Source organism: Periplaneta americana, chromosome 8 (genome assembly GCF_040183065.1).
Source record: "Periplaneta americana isolate PAMFEO1 chromosome 8, P.americana_PAMFEO1_priV1, whole genome shotgun sequence".
Classification (NCBI taxonomy): Eukaryota; Metazoa; Arthropoda; class Insecta; order Blattodea; family Blattidae; genus Periplaneta; species Periplaneta americana.
Window position 1 is genome coordinate 125,215,910 of NC_091124.1, and position 17,257 is coordinate 125,233,166.

Consider the following 17,257-nt stretch of genomic DNA (forward strand, 5'->3'; position numbering starts at 1 on the left):
GAACAGGAATTCTTCCTTAGCTATTCCTGAATCTGCGATCTATCAAAGGTAACTCACGTTCAAATGCAGAATGTGCCAGACCTGTCATCCGACGAAGAGACAGAAGTTGATAATCCTGATGATGTCACTGATCTAACATCAGGAGTCATTAACAATGAAGAATCTCCAAACACCCCTGTGATCAACAACGATGAAGACAGTCCTGAGTCTTATTTAGAACCTATACTTTCAATAAGGCCCTCATGACAACTAATTTTGAAACAATTACCACTGCCAAAATTTTAAAAACATACATTTAGAACTTTTTTTTTTCCAAGAGAGTACTAACTCAATTGTGAACACATAAGATAACGATTCCCCATATTTAACCATTAAAAACATAGATGATCCTAAACTTTAGATGGGCCTTGTTTGTTACACCCTAGATCAGATAGGTCATCGCTATGTTAAAATCGTTTGCATTTTGAAGAGAACAACCGCCAGGATCGCCACCCGTCCGCCGTAAACGAACACGAGATGGCAGTACAGTCGTTAATGCAATTCAAATGGGAATTATGACTTGACTCCTTATGTAACAACTAGATGGCAGCGTAGTAAACCTGACAAAAGTTGTTAACTTCAAAACCTATCAGGCCGATCTATCTATCTCTATATGATCTAGGGTTACACCTATCTTAGTACGTAAAATTTATAATGCTTTGTTTTTGCGATTGTTATTACTGTTATCGCTATTACGGTTTATGTTACTGTTATTATTGTAATAAATTATTGGTTAAACGAGCACTGAGATAGTTCCCTTTTCTCTTCACTTATGCACCTTCAAGTGTTTTACCTCTCATACCAACATAACTTTGGTAACTTTACGAAAGATCACGCTAGTGTACACTTACACTATCTATGTCTTCATACACGTATCTGTCACAGGTTAGATTAGTTTAAGCTTTTGTTATCCCTTGCATATACGAATCTCTGTAGAATTTTCAAAGCCTGATGATTTTTGTTTAGTGATGTTGTCAGTACGGGTTATGGTAATGGCGGACTTAGAAAATATTTTGTATCTTTTTTATTATTATTTGTTGTACTTGACTATATTCCAGTGGTTATTGAATTAGTAGAAGTTTTGCGTTCTTCACATTACATCGTATCATTTGTTTTTATGTCCTTACGTTCCTGTCCTTCACTAGAACAGGTGGCCCGGGTTCGATTCCCGGTCGGGACAAGTTACCTGGTTGAGGTTTTTTCCGGGGTTTTTCCTCAACCCAATATGAGCAAATGCTGGGTAACTTTCGGTGCTGGACCCCGGCCTCATTTCACCGGCATTATCACCTTCATCTCATTCAGACGCTAAATAACCTAAGATGTTGATAAAGCGTCGTAAAATAACCTATTAAAATAAAAATAAATTCACTAGAAACCACAACATTTACACTTCAATTATTATGCACCTCTCATTTCACACGTAATTTTACTAATTTACTACATTTCCGAACAATTTCCTTTTCTTGAATTATTTCCCTATAAATTCTTTAACTTTTTTAATCCATCTGCGCAAGAAATTCCTTACAAATACAACCATTTTCACTTTCAAAATCACCGTAACTACCTCAACGCTTGTTCCTCCTTGCTATTATTATAATTAAACAATTTAATTGGATGGGTACAGGACATTCCGTATAAAATACAGTATTCTAGATCGCTTTAGGGTGCCTGTAGATCGCTTCATACTGCAGTGACATCATTAACTTAACGTCAGTTGAGGAACTCAATGAATGTGTAGTAGTCCCGCAACCCTCCGATAGATGTCAGGTCTCGTAGTGTTGGTTTCAGGTTCTTTACCTATTATGTAACCTTACCGTCAGTTGTATTTACAGTATATACGTTATGGCCGCTTCCGGTGTGCACGATACAGCTGTGAAGGAGGTAGAAGTCGTGTTTCTAATGTTTATTCATGACATATGACTAATTGAAACAAATTGACGCACCATGGGATATCGATTAACACTTCTGCATTAAATACGTAACGATTTATTGCAAGAAATTAACTGAAAAATATGTTCCATTTTAGGCATCCAAAGTGGGAATGGTAAAGGACTGGCTTTTGAATTTGTTCTTTCTACAAGCATCCTGTCAAGAGGTGGGTAAGTTTAATTGGTTCCGTGAGCGGTTTTACAGCGTTAACATAATATTATGCGAATCTAGTTTTTTTTTTTCACCTTGCATATGTACAATATGTTGCAGTTATCAATCTGTATTCTTCAGCTGTACAGCTCGATTATGTAATACTGGTGCAATCTGCATTTGTTGCAGTATTTCGTTTTTGTGTACATTCATGACAGAATGAGAAGTTATTATTCACAGTCCTGTGGATATTTCCAAGGCCTGCTATAAACGTATGCTATAAATCTGTATATCATGTGTAGGATTTAATAACAGTTTTTACTTTATATTTTAAACCTTCATGTTGATGAAACAAACGCCCTGTTACTTTGTAGATTTCGGAAGTGAAAGATAATTATTATTATTCGACAATGAAATATTTAAATATAGGGTACTGTATTTCGTTTTTCACCAGACACATTGATATAAACAGCAGAGCCTCTATTTTCATGTGGTACCGGTAATTATATTATTTGTAAAGGTATTTTTAATTGACGGTACGTGAATGACAAAATGAGTTAAATGTTTAATATAGGAAATACATTTTTAGCAGAAATGTATAAATATTTTTGTTCTCAAACGCCATAAATTAGTGACTATTATGGCCTACTCATGTGGACTGGTCGGTTCGAAGGAATCCATCACTGCAGGACAAAAATGATAATAATGAGCGCATCTAATCATTTTAATAATAATAATAATAATAATGATGATTTCATTTAACTTGGCAGAGTTAAGGCCGTAGGGCCTTCTCTTACACTCAATCAGGACAGTAACTTCAGCTCTACTACGGCTTCTTAGGTTACGTTTAATATTTTGGAACTTCGATATCTTCCCACACTACACACGGGAAAGGAAACGTACTCAAATCATTGAAACCTTTTCACATTCCTCGGTCTTACGTTACTTAGATCTGCTCTCAAACTAATCCACTAACCTTTCCATATACCTCGGCCTCATGTCACTTAGCTATACCCTCATTTAACCCATCTAACCCATAACGAAACGCAAATCAGACGTCAGTCCCGTGGGGAGATATCGAAGATTAGCCATTGTTATTTTTTTTGTTTGTTTGTATAAATATTGCCTTTTTAGGGAATGTAAGTTAAGTGCTTTTTATTTCTAGTTATATGCAATGGAGGAGGAAAAGAACTGGCTATCTCACTATATAATCTCCTGCCTTAATTGACTTATGAGTGATGCCTTATTGATGTTATTTGTGAGGTTGAAACCAGTCTTCGAACGGTTGGCTTAACATGTTTGGCTATTTACATTATATTTTTATTTTCGTTACTTTGTCTGACTTTGTAGAGAAATTTTATTTGAAAACTATAGCCTACTTGAAATTTTAGTCTCTCTTATTTTTAGTGCGACGGAAATAAATACACATATTAAGTTATGTCATCGTTTCGTTATACTGTACATACGTATTAGAATACCGAAACGTCGCTTTCAGCCTAGGTTAAGATTTTTTTTTCTGTTTTTGTGCGCCTCTACTATCTCTATATGAAATGTGTGTAATTCAATTCAAGGACAATCTTGATAATGTTAAAGTCGTCGTAATTTATTATTGATGGACGTTCATTAAATGAAATTATTAAGGTTATTGTTTCGTTATCCATTACATTCTGAGCCTACAAATGTTACAGAACTGTTCAGTTAGATTTATTTTAAAATTTAGCAGTAAATTCTTACTCAACTCATGAGTAGTTATCACTATATTCGCATCAAGGGACCAATTTGTTGTTAAGTGTCGAAGAAACTACTGTATATGATTTTAAGAAAATTTGTACAATTAGTCACTGGCACTTCATATTTATAAACTGCGGATAGATAAGTTACTTAAAACAGCATGTCATAGATAAGGAATAAGGACAGAAAACATCAGGATTATGTAACTAAAGCGAGCGTTAGAGATACGTTTCTTATAGGCCTATATTGTGTAATGACTATGAAATGCCATTTTGAAGTGCATTAGTTTGTGATAAGTACGTGGGCCTACCATGGACTGTATCTATGTAGCTCATAATGAGATAGGCTAAGTGTATAATTTCTGCTTGTCTTTGAGATAAGAGGAATACAAGAATCTTTTTCCATTATTGTCCCAGAAAACGATATTTTGAGCAACAGCACACGTCTGTAGATTATTGATTCTTGCCAGTAATCCCATGTTAACTATATTGTGTAATGTGTATGGATTTATTTACACTGAAAATGGGTAAGTTATATACCCGGTGGCAGTGCTAACTAATTACATTCAATAATAGCAATTAATCAAAATACAATTAATAATAATAATAATAATAATAATAATAATAATAGAGAGCATCCTAAATTAAATGAAGCACGATCACTTAAAATAACATTTAAAGTAAATCTAATATGTATCTTAACTCTAAGTTCGAACTGAAACCCACGAGTATGATAGGCCTATGTTTATACCTGCACAAGTACCTTTCAGCATTACACTCATTTCGCTGACAACTCACTCACTGCACTGGAACTACGACACATTTCACTGATTCTATCTTGTTTTCACTAACACTTCAGAAACATTTCACTGTTAAAATACTTTGCACTGCCACTATAAACTATAAAGCTTCACTGACAGAAACACACTTCACTTACACAACACACTTCATTGACAACACACTTCACACTTCACTGATACAACACACTTTTTCACTGATATAACACTTCAATAACAAAATATCACATACACCCTTTAAATAGTGTGTATAATATACTACCGCACCGTCTATTAGTAAAGTCCTTAAGGATATATTTAAATTGTTGTTAATTGTTTAAATTCATATGCGTAAGGATGAATATTATATGGGCTAGAACTTTCTCTTCATTCGGAGATTACTGTGTAGCAAAATAAAACCACTGTCATAGAGATGAATTTGAAGAAATTTTCTCCCACCTCAATTTAATTGTACCATAATTAAAGTTCACATAATTTTCATATTTTAGATTAAATAGTCACAATATTGACTGATGAATTGATAGTGAACATTTCATTTCTTAAAGATGACATAGGCCTAGTAAAATATTGCTTGGTTCGACTATATTTTGTAAACTGGATAGATAGATTTGCAGAAGCAGAGACAAAAATTTTGGTGAGAAGAAATTTAAGCAACTGTGAAATGCCAATGTTGACAAAATATTGTCCTATGGTGTTTTAAATTTAGGTCAAATTTAGAGTAGTATAAGAATTGAGAAATATTTAAGTCTGAACTAATTTGACGTCGGTATAAGTGATTCGTTATCTCATGAAACCAAATGCATTCGTGCGCCGTAGCTCATAATAAGTGGTGGGGATAAGCGAGCTCGATTGCTTGCAAGTCAAAGAGTAAAGAGGGAAGGAAGCTTCTCAGTCCATTCTTTCCTTCCCCTCACGCGCTGGTAGGTTTCACGAGATACCGAATGGCCTATAAGAAATGTACTACGTAAACCTATGCCTATAGTTCATGTTCATCTTCAAATTTATGTATTTTGAAGTTCATCAATTTGTTCAAGTTTATATGTTCTTTTAAGTATGATTTTAGCTGCATAAATCGATATTCTTGGTCCACACCTGTGGAGTAACGATTAGAGCATCTGGCCGCGAAACCAGGTGGCCCGGGTTCGATTCCCGGTCGAGGCAAATTACCTGGTTGAGGTTTTTTCCGGGGTTTTCTCTCAACCCAATATCAGCAAATGCTGGGTAACTATCGGAGCTGGACCCCGGACTCATTTCACCGGCATTATCACCATCTCATTCAGACACTAAATAACCGAAGATGTTGATAAAGCGTCGTAAAATAACCTACTAAAATAAAATAAATCATCTTCAGATCTGTTAACGTTCCTTCAGTTTCATAGTTCGTTGAACAATGAAACAAAATTGATATTTAAACTAACAGTAGTTTCTTGCATCTTAATTTTTCATTAAAAAGTAGTTGATGTATTTGCCCCTTATCATTGAGCACAACTAAATCCTCGTGGACAGTTGCTTCCACTTACAAGCAAACATTCTGATGGGGGCAGATAAAAAAGTTAATATTGTTTTCTTTCATTGATAATGACGTCAAAAGAAGTGCTTATACAAATTTTGGCCACTCGACTGCATTTATGAGGACCGTAAAAAATAAGTTCGCCAGGGGCCGTTAACAGAAAGAAAACCAGTTTCATTGGAAAAAATGTATTGGAACAGACACAGTTAATTGTTATGCTATTTTTTCAACATATTCCCCACCGGAATTGAGACATTTGTCATATCATGTGATCGATAGAGAGGTTCAGACGGCTGTCAAACGCTGGTTCCGATTCCAGGCGGCTGACTTACGACACAAGAATACAAAAATTGATCCTATGGTACGACGAATGTCTCAATTTCAGTGGGGATATGTTGAAAAATAACGCAACAATTGCTGTATCTGTTTCAATAAATCTTTCCATGTAATTGTGGTTTTTTTCTGTAAACGGCCCCTGGGAAAATCACTTTCTGGACGGCCTCGTAATTGTGGTCGAGTGGCCAAAATTTGCATAAGCACTTCTTTTGACATTATTAACATGGTGGAAGAAAAAAAATAACTTTATCTGCCCCCATCAGAATGTTTGCTTGTTATTATAAAAGAGTGTCTTTACTTTAAAATAGGTTGGCCTACCAAATTTAGAGAAATGACTGCAGCTGAATTAAAAACTGATGTATTAAAAACTATGCTCTCAAGGTTCTGTGATAACACAATAATAACCGTAAAGTCCTGTTTTTTTTTTTATTCGGCGGTACCCACTTTTTTAAGTAGTAATAAAAATTGTCATTACAATGCCAGTATATCTGTAGACACAGTTGGGGGATGTGTGGCTTATTCCCAAGCTAAACTCACCCATGGCAATGTAGGACTAGTTCGCTTTATAGATCAAATTTTACACCTAAGTGCGAGTATTATCTTACATTCTACATTCTGTGCCTACACCTCTAATGATGACAACGTCCTGGCTCTTTTATTTCTAGGAGTAACAAAGCGCTACATACAGTTAACCCAAGCAATACCAAGGGGGGGGGGGTACTTTGTGCCCATTTTCTTCAAAATTTATGTTTTAAGTAGGTGATTATTAAAAGTATGAAAATATTTGTCATTAATTAATCCTTCCATCTTATTGTGTTATTGTTTAATTTTTTTCACTGACAGTTTAACTGAAATACGAAAATATGTCAAGGTGGACAAAAAAATAGACGTCCCCCTTGTTGAAGTAATTGTTCGAAAATATACAATGACATTTCAATTATCCTCTTTTATTATAATACATATTTATTTGCTGATTAAGCTTACAAATGTTAAAAAATCGTTCAAAATTAAACATTTCTGTAGTGGTCACAAAGTACCCTTCCATTGGTACGAGTATGTTGGCATGTTATTTAAAATAACTTGGTATTGCTAGGGTTAATATTTTAGTTAAATTAATACTTCGGTCAATTTTAAAGTTCGTGCGTTATATAATAGTAACTTGAGGTAATTAATCTATAACTTCAAAAAGACTAGGCTAGGGTGTTATTATTATTATTTTACTACTACTGTTACTTGCTACCATTAGGGCCCAATACCATCACCACTACTACAACCACCACCACCACCACTACAACCACTACTACCACTATTATTACTAACACTACTACTGCTACTTAAGCTTCTGATCTGTTTTGTTAAGTTTTTCGACATTAGAAGTTGAGTCAAGTTAGAAAGAAATTGTGTTAGGTCGATGGTTAATTGAAGAGTGGATGAAGATTTTTCGACTAGATATTTCATTCTTTCCTCCAACAGACTCAATAATAACAGCTAATAAAATGCATAATCGTTCGTGCTATCCCATGTTTTCTTGTTACAGTATCATTGTTTTAATAGTTTTGTATCGATTTCAGCATTATCAAATCTCAGTCGCGTCTTTCTCCCAAAACTGTTGTAATTGGTCTCTCCTTTTTTGTAGTGTGTTCATTAGGTGGCCAGTATATTTAAGCATTTCATTATTAATTTTAGGCCTTACATCGGGTGATATAATTTACAAACGCAACAGCTTTCTTGCTATAATTCTACTTTCTTGCTTAACAGAAATTTCATGGATCCAAATATTGACAGTTTGTTCCAGATAGCTACTTTTAATTTCTTAAAAGATTGAGAAGCATTGTTAGACAGATTTTGTTATTGCTCGTAGTAATAGGTTGATTCAAAAGAAAGATATAAACTTAGATTTTTGTAAGTTTTATTTCTGAAATTGGATATTATAGATATTCTTTATTATTATTATTATTATTATTATTATTATTATTATTATTATCATCATCATTATTATCATCATCATTATCATCATCATCATCATCATTATTATTATTATTATTATTATTATTATCATTATTATTATTATTATTATTATTATTATTATTATTATTATTATTATTATTATTATTATTTGAATGCACTCTTTTATCATCCTAGTAATAATTTGTATTACTTTTGTTATGAAATAAACATGTTCTATTGTTAATAAGTTTACAACGTGTGACGTTCGCAATCAACATTTTTCTGTCACTTCTGAAAGATTCAATTTATGAATAACGAGGAACATACGAATTGATGAACAACGGATTTAGATTTGTCAATCGTCGGCTACTCCATAATCCTTTAGATTGTCGATTTTGAAAGAAAATCATTACATGCACTGAAAAATGGATCTTTTTCGTAATTCAAGCGAAAACCTGTTTCGTCACTACCACTTGTCTTACTCATCTACATTATATATTTAATATAAATATACAGTCATGTAAAAACTAACAAGACCTAATCTCACGAACGTCAGAACTTCGTATGGTGCAATGGGACAGAAGGGGGGCGGTGTTAATTTAGGCTAGGTTTTTTCAGAGCTGCATCCAGAACGGTTCCGTACACTTATACATGCTTTGGTCCATTGTGCGCTTTGTACAAGGTGGAAGTGAAATAACCCTTCAGCTTTGCAGAGCGAATTGTTCATATTGAGTATAACAAAAATGTCTAATACTATATCGGTGGGAAGTTTTCGAAATAAAAAAGGTTTTTTCCTAAAGCTTTAACGTCGTCGTTGTGGATAATTACTATACATAGGACCTTGATTTCTCTCAATACCAATAGAAAATGTAATAAAGAATTTTTTTTCGTTGTATTTCCGTAGAATTGACGGTTTTCGTGTAAATTAAGTAACAATTATTGAAAATTTGTTTCCTGGTTAACAAAACTAGACGCGGCAACTCTGATCAGCTGTTCTCACTCGATATGCGTTGGTAGTCAAGGCCGTCTCGTTCCAGTACCGTTCTACGCTTGGTTTCCGGCAGGATATTAAATATTGTAGATAATAAAGTGTTAGTTGAAAATGGCAAACATACGTGTCAAAATATTGTAAATAGTAAAGTTTTTTTTTTTTTTTTTTTTTGTGAAAATGCCAATTAAGGTATTGTAAATAGTGAAGTCAGTGTTTGTGAAAGTGCCATTTAAGCTATTGTAAATAGTAAAGTCAGTGTTTGTGAAAGTGCTAGTTAAAATAATGTAGATAGTAAAGTTAGTGTTCATGGAAGTGCTAGTTAAAATTACTATGTTTTCATGGAGTATTCAGATCGATTTGAATACAGTTTCCGTATTGAATACGATGTTCCCGATCCCTGTTTTCATACAATTTTCAATACGTTTTGAAAACAATCTGAATACAGAGGTTAACGAATACGGAAGCTGAAGTTTCAAAAGCAGTTATGTTGTCATCCACATGTTAGCATGTTGGTCATTCTGTAGGCCTTAGCTACAAACGTTAATACGTTTTCTTAATAAGGCGCATGAAAACTTAATATTCTGGCTGTTAATGAAGAATGGTAATTTCTTTCAGGAAAATAAAAAAAAAATGTTACAACACGCCTTTTCAACATATGTAATTGAGCTCTCTGTTCGTAAAACAGCTTACACGTCAAACAAATAATGACGATTGATCACGCGCTTAGTTTATTGAGATCGTTTTGAATACGATACGAGTTTTCATGCAAATTTGAATACGATTCAGTCGATCTGATCCGATCCCACTTTTTAGGTCGACCTTGAGACTAAGACCGTTTTGAATCCTCGTTTTCATAGAATTTTCAATACGGTAATCACAGCTGTCTGCCAGCTGATCTGTGACATGGGCAGCGTAATTACAACATTTCGCAAACGGGGTCGATAACGATTGACAAAACTGTTGACAAGGAAGAGGAGATTTTAAATTTAGTCAACAAAAACCAGGGCCAAAGCAGTCGCTTGATTTTGCAATACGAAGCCTTTTGTTTACATCTCACGTTGGATGATTTCAATACCTTCGTGCGGAATCTTGCGATGTTGCCAGCGACCTTAAACTTTTATATTTAATTAACCATACACTTAATCTCAAAAGGTATAATAGGTTTTTTGTTTATTTCCATGTAATCTATCCCTCCTTCCAATGCTTCCACCCTGTATATCCGACGATTGTCCAAGTTCGACAGTTGGTCTGGGTGTTATTCATGAATCCGATGGTGAACTTACCTCATCCCCTCATAGATCCAGGTTCCATCCGCTGACGAGTATTCTGATAAGCCCCAGTGGTCCGGAGCCTCAAACCCTTACTGGATCAGCATCGTGAAACCTACGCTAAGTGAGCCATCCTACCTCAGTCCCTCATAGAGCCAGGCCCCTTCCGCAGAGGAGTAGCCTGATAACTCCCAGGTACTCGGAGCCCCAAGTCCTTCCTATATCAGCATCGGAAATCCGTAGTACTTCCAAAAAAGTACATTCGCGAAGTGCCTGACTCATAATGGTATAGAATCAGATACGATGGAAAGTTCAGCTGTAATCAATGTGTATGGTACTAACTGTAGCTGCCCATAATGGTAATTATATAGGGACATCATTTTATTTTTACTTAAATTTTTATTGTACCTGAGTTTTTGAATGTTCTTCACTCCCACCCCCTCTACTAGTAAACTTCCAACTGTCCTCCACACAGAATCAAGGCCGCGTATGCAGTCAAAGTCGCTTTACGGTCATAGTAAACAGTACTGAGTCAGTGAGTATAGTACGTTCCAGAAATATGTTCGCGTTTTCCAGTGACGAAAGAGCTTTCAATATTGAATCATATTTTCGCACAGATACTGTCGTCCGTTTGCCTACGTCGCATTCCGGTTTCCTCCACCCGCTTCTGCTCGCCCCTCTGTAAAGGCTAGTGGCTGGATTGCCTTAGCTCTTTTCTGAAAACATTAATTTCTGTTAGGAATTGGACGTCTACGTAATAGTATACAACTGTTTAAAATAAATTTAATAAAAGGGCCTCGTTAAGTAATAAACTGTCACGTGATCCCGCCCCCCTTTCTACGATCCTGCGACAAAACCACTTGGACGGACAATAGATACATGTCTGAGTAATTTTATCTTTTCGGATCGGGCAGAAATGAAGATTGAATTTACAGTACGTAAGATACTCTTTTATAGAGTAGGTACAGAATTATTTCAACGTGAGTTACTAATACGAAGGACGAAACTGGTAATTGGGATTAGGTACAATAGTCTATAGTGCGATAATATTCACAAAACTGAAGCCTGCATCGAAATGAACGGCTACCATTTTCAAAAATGTGTTTAAATATGCATATTATGATTATTTTTCAATTTAATTTCATTCTCTATATTGCACCTAATGTGCTGTAGACAGTATAATAGACACTGCATAGGCCTAATGAATACGTCTGAATGAATAGCTCAGTTCGTGAATAAAAACTATTATTATTAATACAGTACTGTATTTTGATTAAACAAAAACCTATAATGAAATTGCGATATTTCCTAGTTTACGTAAATGGATGAACTACTTTTCTTTCCTCCTATATCTAGTAAATTGATTTGTTTGTATTTTACACCAGTATCATCGAATTCCAGTCATGGAAGGTGGTAGCAAACGGTGTTTCCCGTCCTCAACCGTTAATCGAAAAGTATAGCCAGGTTAATATTAGATATGTTAGTAAAAATAAAATGTCCCTGTACAATGTTTATGAGCCTAGATAGATATTTATGTAATAATGAATACGGACGGCAACTCAGGTATAAATATTGATTACAGTATTCTACTAATTTTAGCTGTCCTTACATATATTTAAACATGATTGTGTGTGTTGATGTTGAAATCCATTAAGCACAATGTAAACGACTATAAGCACATTGGATGAATGATGCATTTCTGCAGTTGGGAGTTGAGCAACTCTAATCATCAGTGTTCCAGATAACATTGGTAGGAGTTTCAAAGGCATCATTTAACTGGAAAAGTACTTTTCATTCAGGCATGCTTAATCATGTTAGTGAATATGGGGCACTGAATTGATTATGGATAAGTACATGCAGGTTGATGATAGCGTTACGGCTCTGGATGTCAATATCAATGTTGTCGAGTAAAACTGTCCCACAAAAACGTTTGTCGAACATCTTCCATTGACGAAAAAAGTTTACATCTAACGGTTGAACAAGGGAAGTTCCACAGGTGAAATGGTTGTTACTAGTATGTGTTCATCCGGAATTACGAACAGCTTTCGTTGATGGAGTGAAAATGAATCTAGGACCAGAAAACATTTTGTTCCAAAATTCCATTTTTTCAAGAATTCTCGTGCCCACTTTGCCTGATTTTGAACAAGTTTCATATATTTTAAGAGGTCGGATCATGTTCTGTTGCACACGGGACCTAAATATGCCATTTGATTCACGCAAGATAATAAGAATTGGAGAGAGAAGTTTACCTTCCATGGAATGTGATATTCCATATGCTGATTTCACCCCCGCGAGATAGTGTGCAGTCTCTGTGTATTTCATAATTAAATTAAGATTGGTTGGTATTCAGAATTTTCGCTGTTGAATAATTAGGCACGACCGTGTCAGTGACTTCAATATCAGTCAATCCAAGCTCTCTAGCTTTCGTGCATGTCCACTGCCTTATATCAAGATCGTGCACAGAAGTTAGATTACTCCTTGCCTCTTGAAAATGAGACCACACGTACTCCGATATGACCTTCAGTTTGTCACGATTTGTTCCATTTGCACCAGTTTGTCATCCTTCAAGATTTCAGTGATAGTGCCATCTTCCAGTTTCTTGATCAAACTGAAAATAGTGTTTGATTTCAAAGCTGGATCAACCTGATTTTGGAATTTCAAGTTAGTTCACAAATTGTTAGATGTAAAGTTACACACTTTGTAACTTACAAACATTCTCAATCACAAGAAAAGAGAGAATTCTGCAATTGAATTTGTTGTTCGTAATTTCGAATAAACGTATACTGGTAACAACCATTCCATCTGTGCAACTTCCCTTGTTCAAACGTTAGATGTATACTTTTTTCGTCAATGGAAGAAGTTCGCCAAACGTTTTTGTGGTCGAGTTTTACTCGACAACGTTGATATTGACTTCCAGAACCGTTCAGTGCCCCAATATTCACTAACATGATTAAGCATGCCTGTAAGAAAAGTACTTTTCCAGTTAAATGTGATGCCTTTGAAGCTCCTACCAATGTTATCTGGAACACTGATTAGAGTTGCTCAACTCCCAACTGCAGAAATGCATCATTCATCCAATGTGCTTATTATCGTTTACATTGTGCTTAATAGATTTTTACATCAACATCCACAAACATGTTTAAGTATATGTAAGGACAGCTAAAATTAGTAGAATAATCATTATTTATAGCTGAGTTTCCTTCCATATTCATTATTATACCAATATCTATCTAGGCTCATAAACGTTGTATAATTACCACTATGGGCAGCTACAATTAGTACCATACACATAGATTACATCTGAACTTCATATCGTATTTGATTTTATACCATTATCAGTCAGTCATGTACCTTATAAGACAGGGATGCATCAGAAACAGCACTCAAACGAGTTTAGATTCTTCCGCGTGCTCCCTGGCTGCAGTATACAGAATATGCTGTACAAATAGGACCGATCAAAGACGAGGATGAACAAAATTAACATTATGAAGTCGAGATGTAGTAACTCTGTATAGGCCTACTTTTGTTTACACATTTTTAATAAATGCAATACATTTAGTTCACAGCAGAAATTTTTATCCTATAGGCCTACGATTTCGAATAATTCAACAAAATGTTACTTATATATTAAAATATGGATTGAATAATTTAAAAATAATTGCGTATACAACTTTCGTAACTGCTAGAATTACCTCATTGTCGTCATAATAGAAATGCGAAAATAACCTTTTAAAATACAATTTCGCCAGAATCTTTTCTTCGATTTCCGTCTCACACTATCCTTTATATGTCTCGCAAAATGTTATTTCAAGAATCAAATCTAAGCATAGGGCGCTTATCATGATCGAATAGCTTGGCCCTTAATCTTTGCTTTCTTAGATTCATGAAAACCTTTCTGTACTAGTGAAAATCGTAATATACGCGTACAAATTTTCTCTGCTAATTTACGATTCCTCGGACACAGTTTATTTTAAGGAATTGTAAAAACTAAAGAAGTTCTTATCATTATACGTACATTTCAGCAGTGCAATTTGTGAAAGGTAGTTAATTTTAGCTGCAACTCTGGAGGCAAATTTTCTGGCTTTGCTGAACGGGGGCGACAGAAGAGCTATAATTTGTGTTGAATCATATCAATTTAGTGTCTGAATATTTCATTTCTTAATAATACAATGTTTTCCACTTATGAAGGACAGTATATCGCCTTGTTCGATGCATCGCTGCTCTATTTTACGTATGCATGGACAACCTGTTACCCTCTTTCGGTGCGTTCGAGTAGGGGAAGAAAGTTGACCCGCGCGCAGTGCAATCTGCCCGCCGCGTACTTCAACTCGTCTGGCCTTGAATATGCACCGCTGCCCTAAGACTTCACCCCAGTCTATTTTTATTATTGCAGATAGATGAAATGAGGGGAAGGTGGAGAGTGTTAGTGGAATGAAAAAGGTGGACCCCGAGAAATGTCTTTGTCCACCACAAATTCCATCACGATTTAGCCGGAGATAGAACCCTGGCCGCGTGGATGGAAGTTCAGCGCAAGTACCAGTGAGAGGCATGGCCGTGTGTGCTTGTTGTACGTGCATAACAACGGCTATCTTGTTTTCGAATGAGATACATAATTTAAAAGCTCCCACGCGGGCAACCTGCTTAAGGAAATGAATCAATCTATGGCAGGCGTGTCCAACCTTTTTCGGGAAAGGGCTACTGTCGTTAAGGTGGATTCGTTCGCGGGCCATGTGATTTAATTTTTTAAAATAATATTTCATCATTTTCATATATGTCCAAATTGAACATTGTAAAGATAAACATATCTAAGATTAATATAACATTTTTCTACATCTTGATTACACAACTTTTAACATTATATTACTTCGGAATATATATTATGTCTTTCTCGTGTTAAATTCTGTCGTACCTGGTTAACACGAGAAAGACATGCAATACATATTCCGAAATAAAACTTTTGTTTAATTGAAATTGTTACGATATTTAGCACTGCTTCTCACGAACGAGGACCCCACTATCTGGTTTAATTGATGTTGTAACAACTAGAAATTAACTCTCCAAATGACTGTCAGTGAATCGCGTTCTCGTTGCGCACTTAACATGTTTCATCCTGGAGAACACTTGCTCTTATATGTATTATGCTACTGAAAAGTGTTGTGTACCAAAGTGCATGTCTATTAATGCCAGTATATTTTTCGCTGGGAAAATAGTTGTGACAGAGTTCTAGTAACGGGACATTGTAAAACTTATTCCTTAGGTCTGACGCACATTGAAAATCAACGAACTCCATTTGCAGATCTTCGGAGACCTCGTCTATGTTAATAGTGAAAGGGAAAGAAAACAGACTGAAACTTGCAACATTTTCCTTGAAGTCTTGAAATCTAGCAGAGAATTCGTTTCTTAGTTCTGATATAGGCCTAATATCTGCATACTTTTGAGAATTTTGATTATTACACTTTTGTAGGGCTGGAAATTGCACAATATTTTTGTTTTTTTTTATTTATGATTCCCAAAGTCGCAATTTAGTTTCGAAAGCCTTCACATGATCAAACATAGTAGTGATCGATTGATCTCTACTTTGGAAACGTGAATTAAGTTCGTTCATTTGTGTTGTGATATCTACCAGAAATGTAAAATCACACATCCATTCTGCGTCAGTAAATTCTGCAATAGGTTTTCCTTTTTCCTCCATGAATGCTTGTATTTCGTTTTTGAGATCAGACACTCGCTTCAACATTTTAACATGGCACAGCCATCTTATTTCAGTGTAATAAACAATGTCTTCTAATTTTGAATTGAAACGTTTAATACATTTTTAAATTCTCTATGCCACAAACATTACAAACGAATGAAATTTATTACTTTTACGACGACCTTCAAAACACAATATTTTGAAATTTTGAATTGAAACGTTTAATAAATTTTTTAATTCTCTATGCCACAAACATTACAAACGAATGAAATTTATTACTTTTACGACGACCTTCAAAACACAATATTTAGGGATTTAGCGCAAATCTTTTCTTGGTGTATTAAGGATTACATAAATTTTGTCTACTTCAGCTGCTTCTGCTTGCAATAATTTAACTAACCTTTCTCGTTTTCCTGCAAATGAAGGGACTCCGTCAATTGTTATACCAGATAAAAAGGTAAAAGTTATCCCCGTAACATGCCATGAAGGCACTTGGGGGGGGGGCATGGAGGTAGAGTCCCATGTTTTCCATGATCTCGGCACTAGAATAAGGTGGTGTTGTTGGCACCATGCTCTGACCGCCTTTTACCCCCCGGGAAAGACCCGGTACTCAATTTTATAGGAGGCTGAGTGAACCTCGGGGCCGTTCTGAAAGTTTGTCACCACCTGGGATCGAACCCCGGACCTTCCAGTCCGTAGCCAGCTGCTCTACCAACTGAGCTACCCGGCCGCCGTGTTACACCAGATAGATTTGTATATTTCAAACCAAGCCTGTTCAAGGTCTCAATGACACCCCCCCCCCCATTAAATCAGTGGTTTTAGTGGTGCCTTTAAGGGAGACAATAGTAGCTAATTCTTCTGTAATATT

The 17,257-nt window shown here is 35.4% G+C and overlaps 1 protein-coding gene across 2 annotated transcripts in view; it reads left to right on the forward strand.

Moving 5' to 3' along the window:
• The first annotated feature begins 1,873 nt into the window (after positions 1 to 1,873).
• aralar1 (calcium-binding mitochondrial carrier protein aralar1) overlaps positions 1,874 to 17,257 on the forward strand; it is a 512,566-nt gene continuing 497,182 nt past the window's right edge. The window contains exons 1-2 of one of the 2 annotated variants that reach the window (XM_069833569.1): positions 1,874 to 1,920; positions 2,066 to 2,134. In XM_069833569.1, the coding sequence (XP_069689670.1) occupies positions 1,882 to 1,920; positions 2,066 to 2,134 (108 nt within the window). In that variant the 5' untranslated portion in view covers positions 1,874 to 1,881. Of the gene's footprint in view, positions 1,921 to 2,065; positions 2,139 to 17,257 lie in introns of those variants that run through there. The other variant, XM_069833572.1, reaches the window with a different exon arrangement.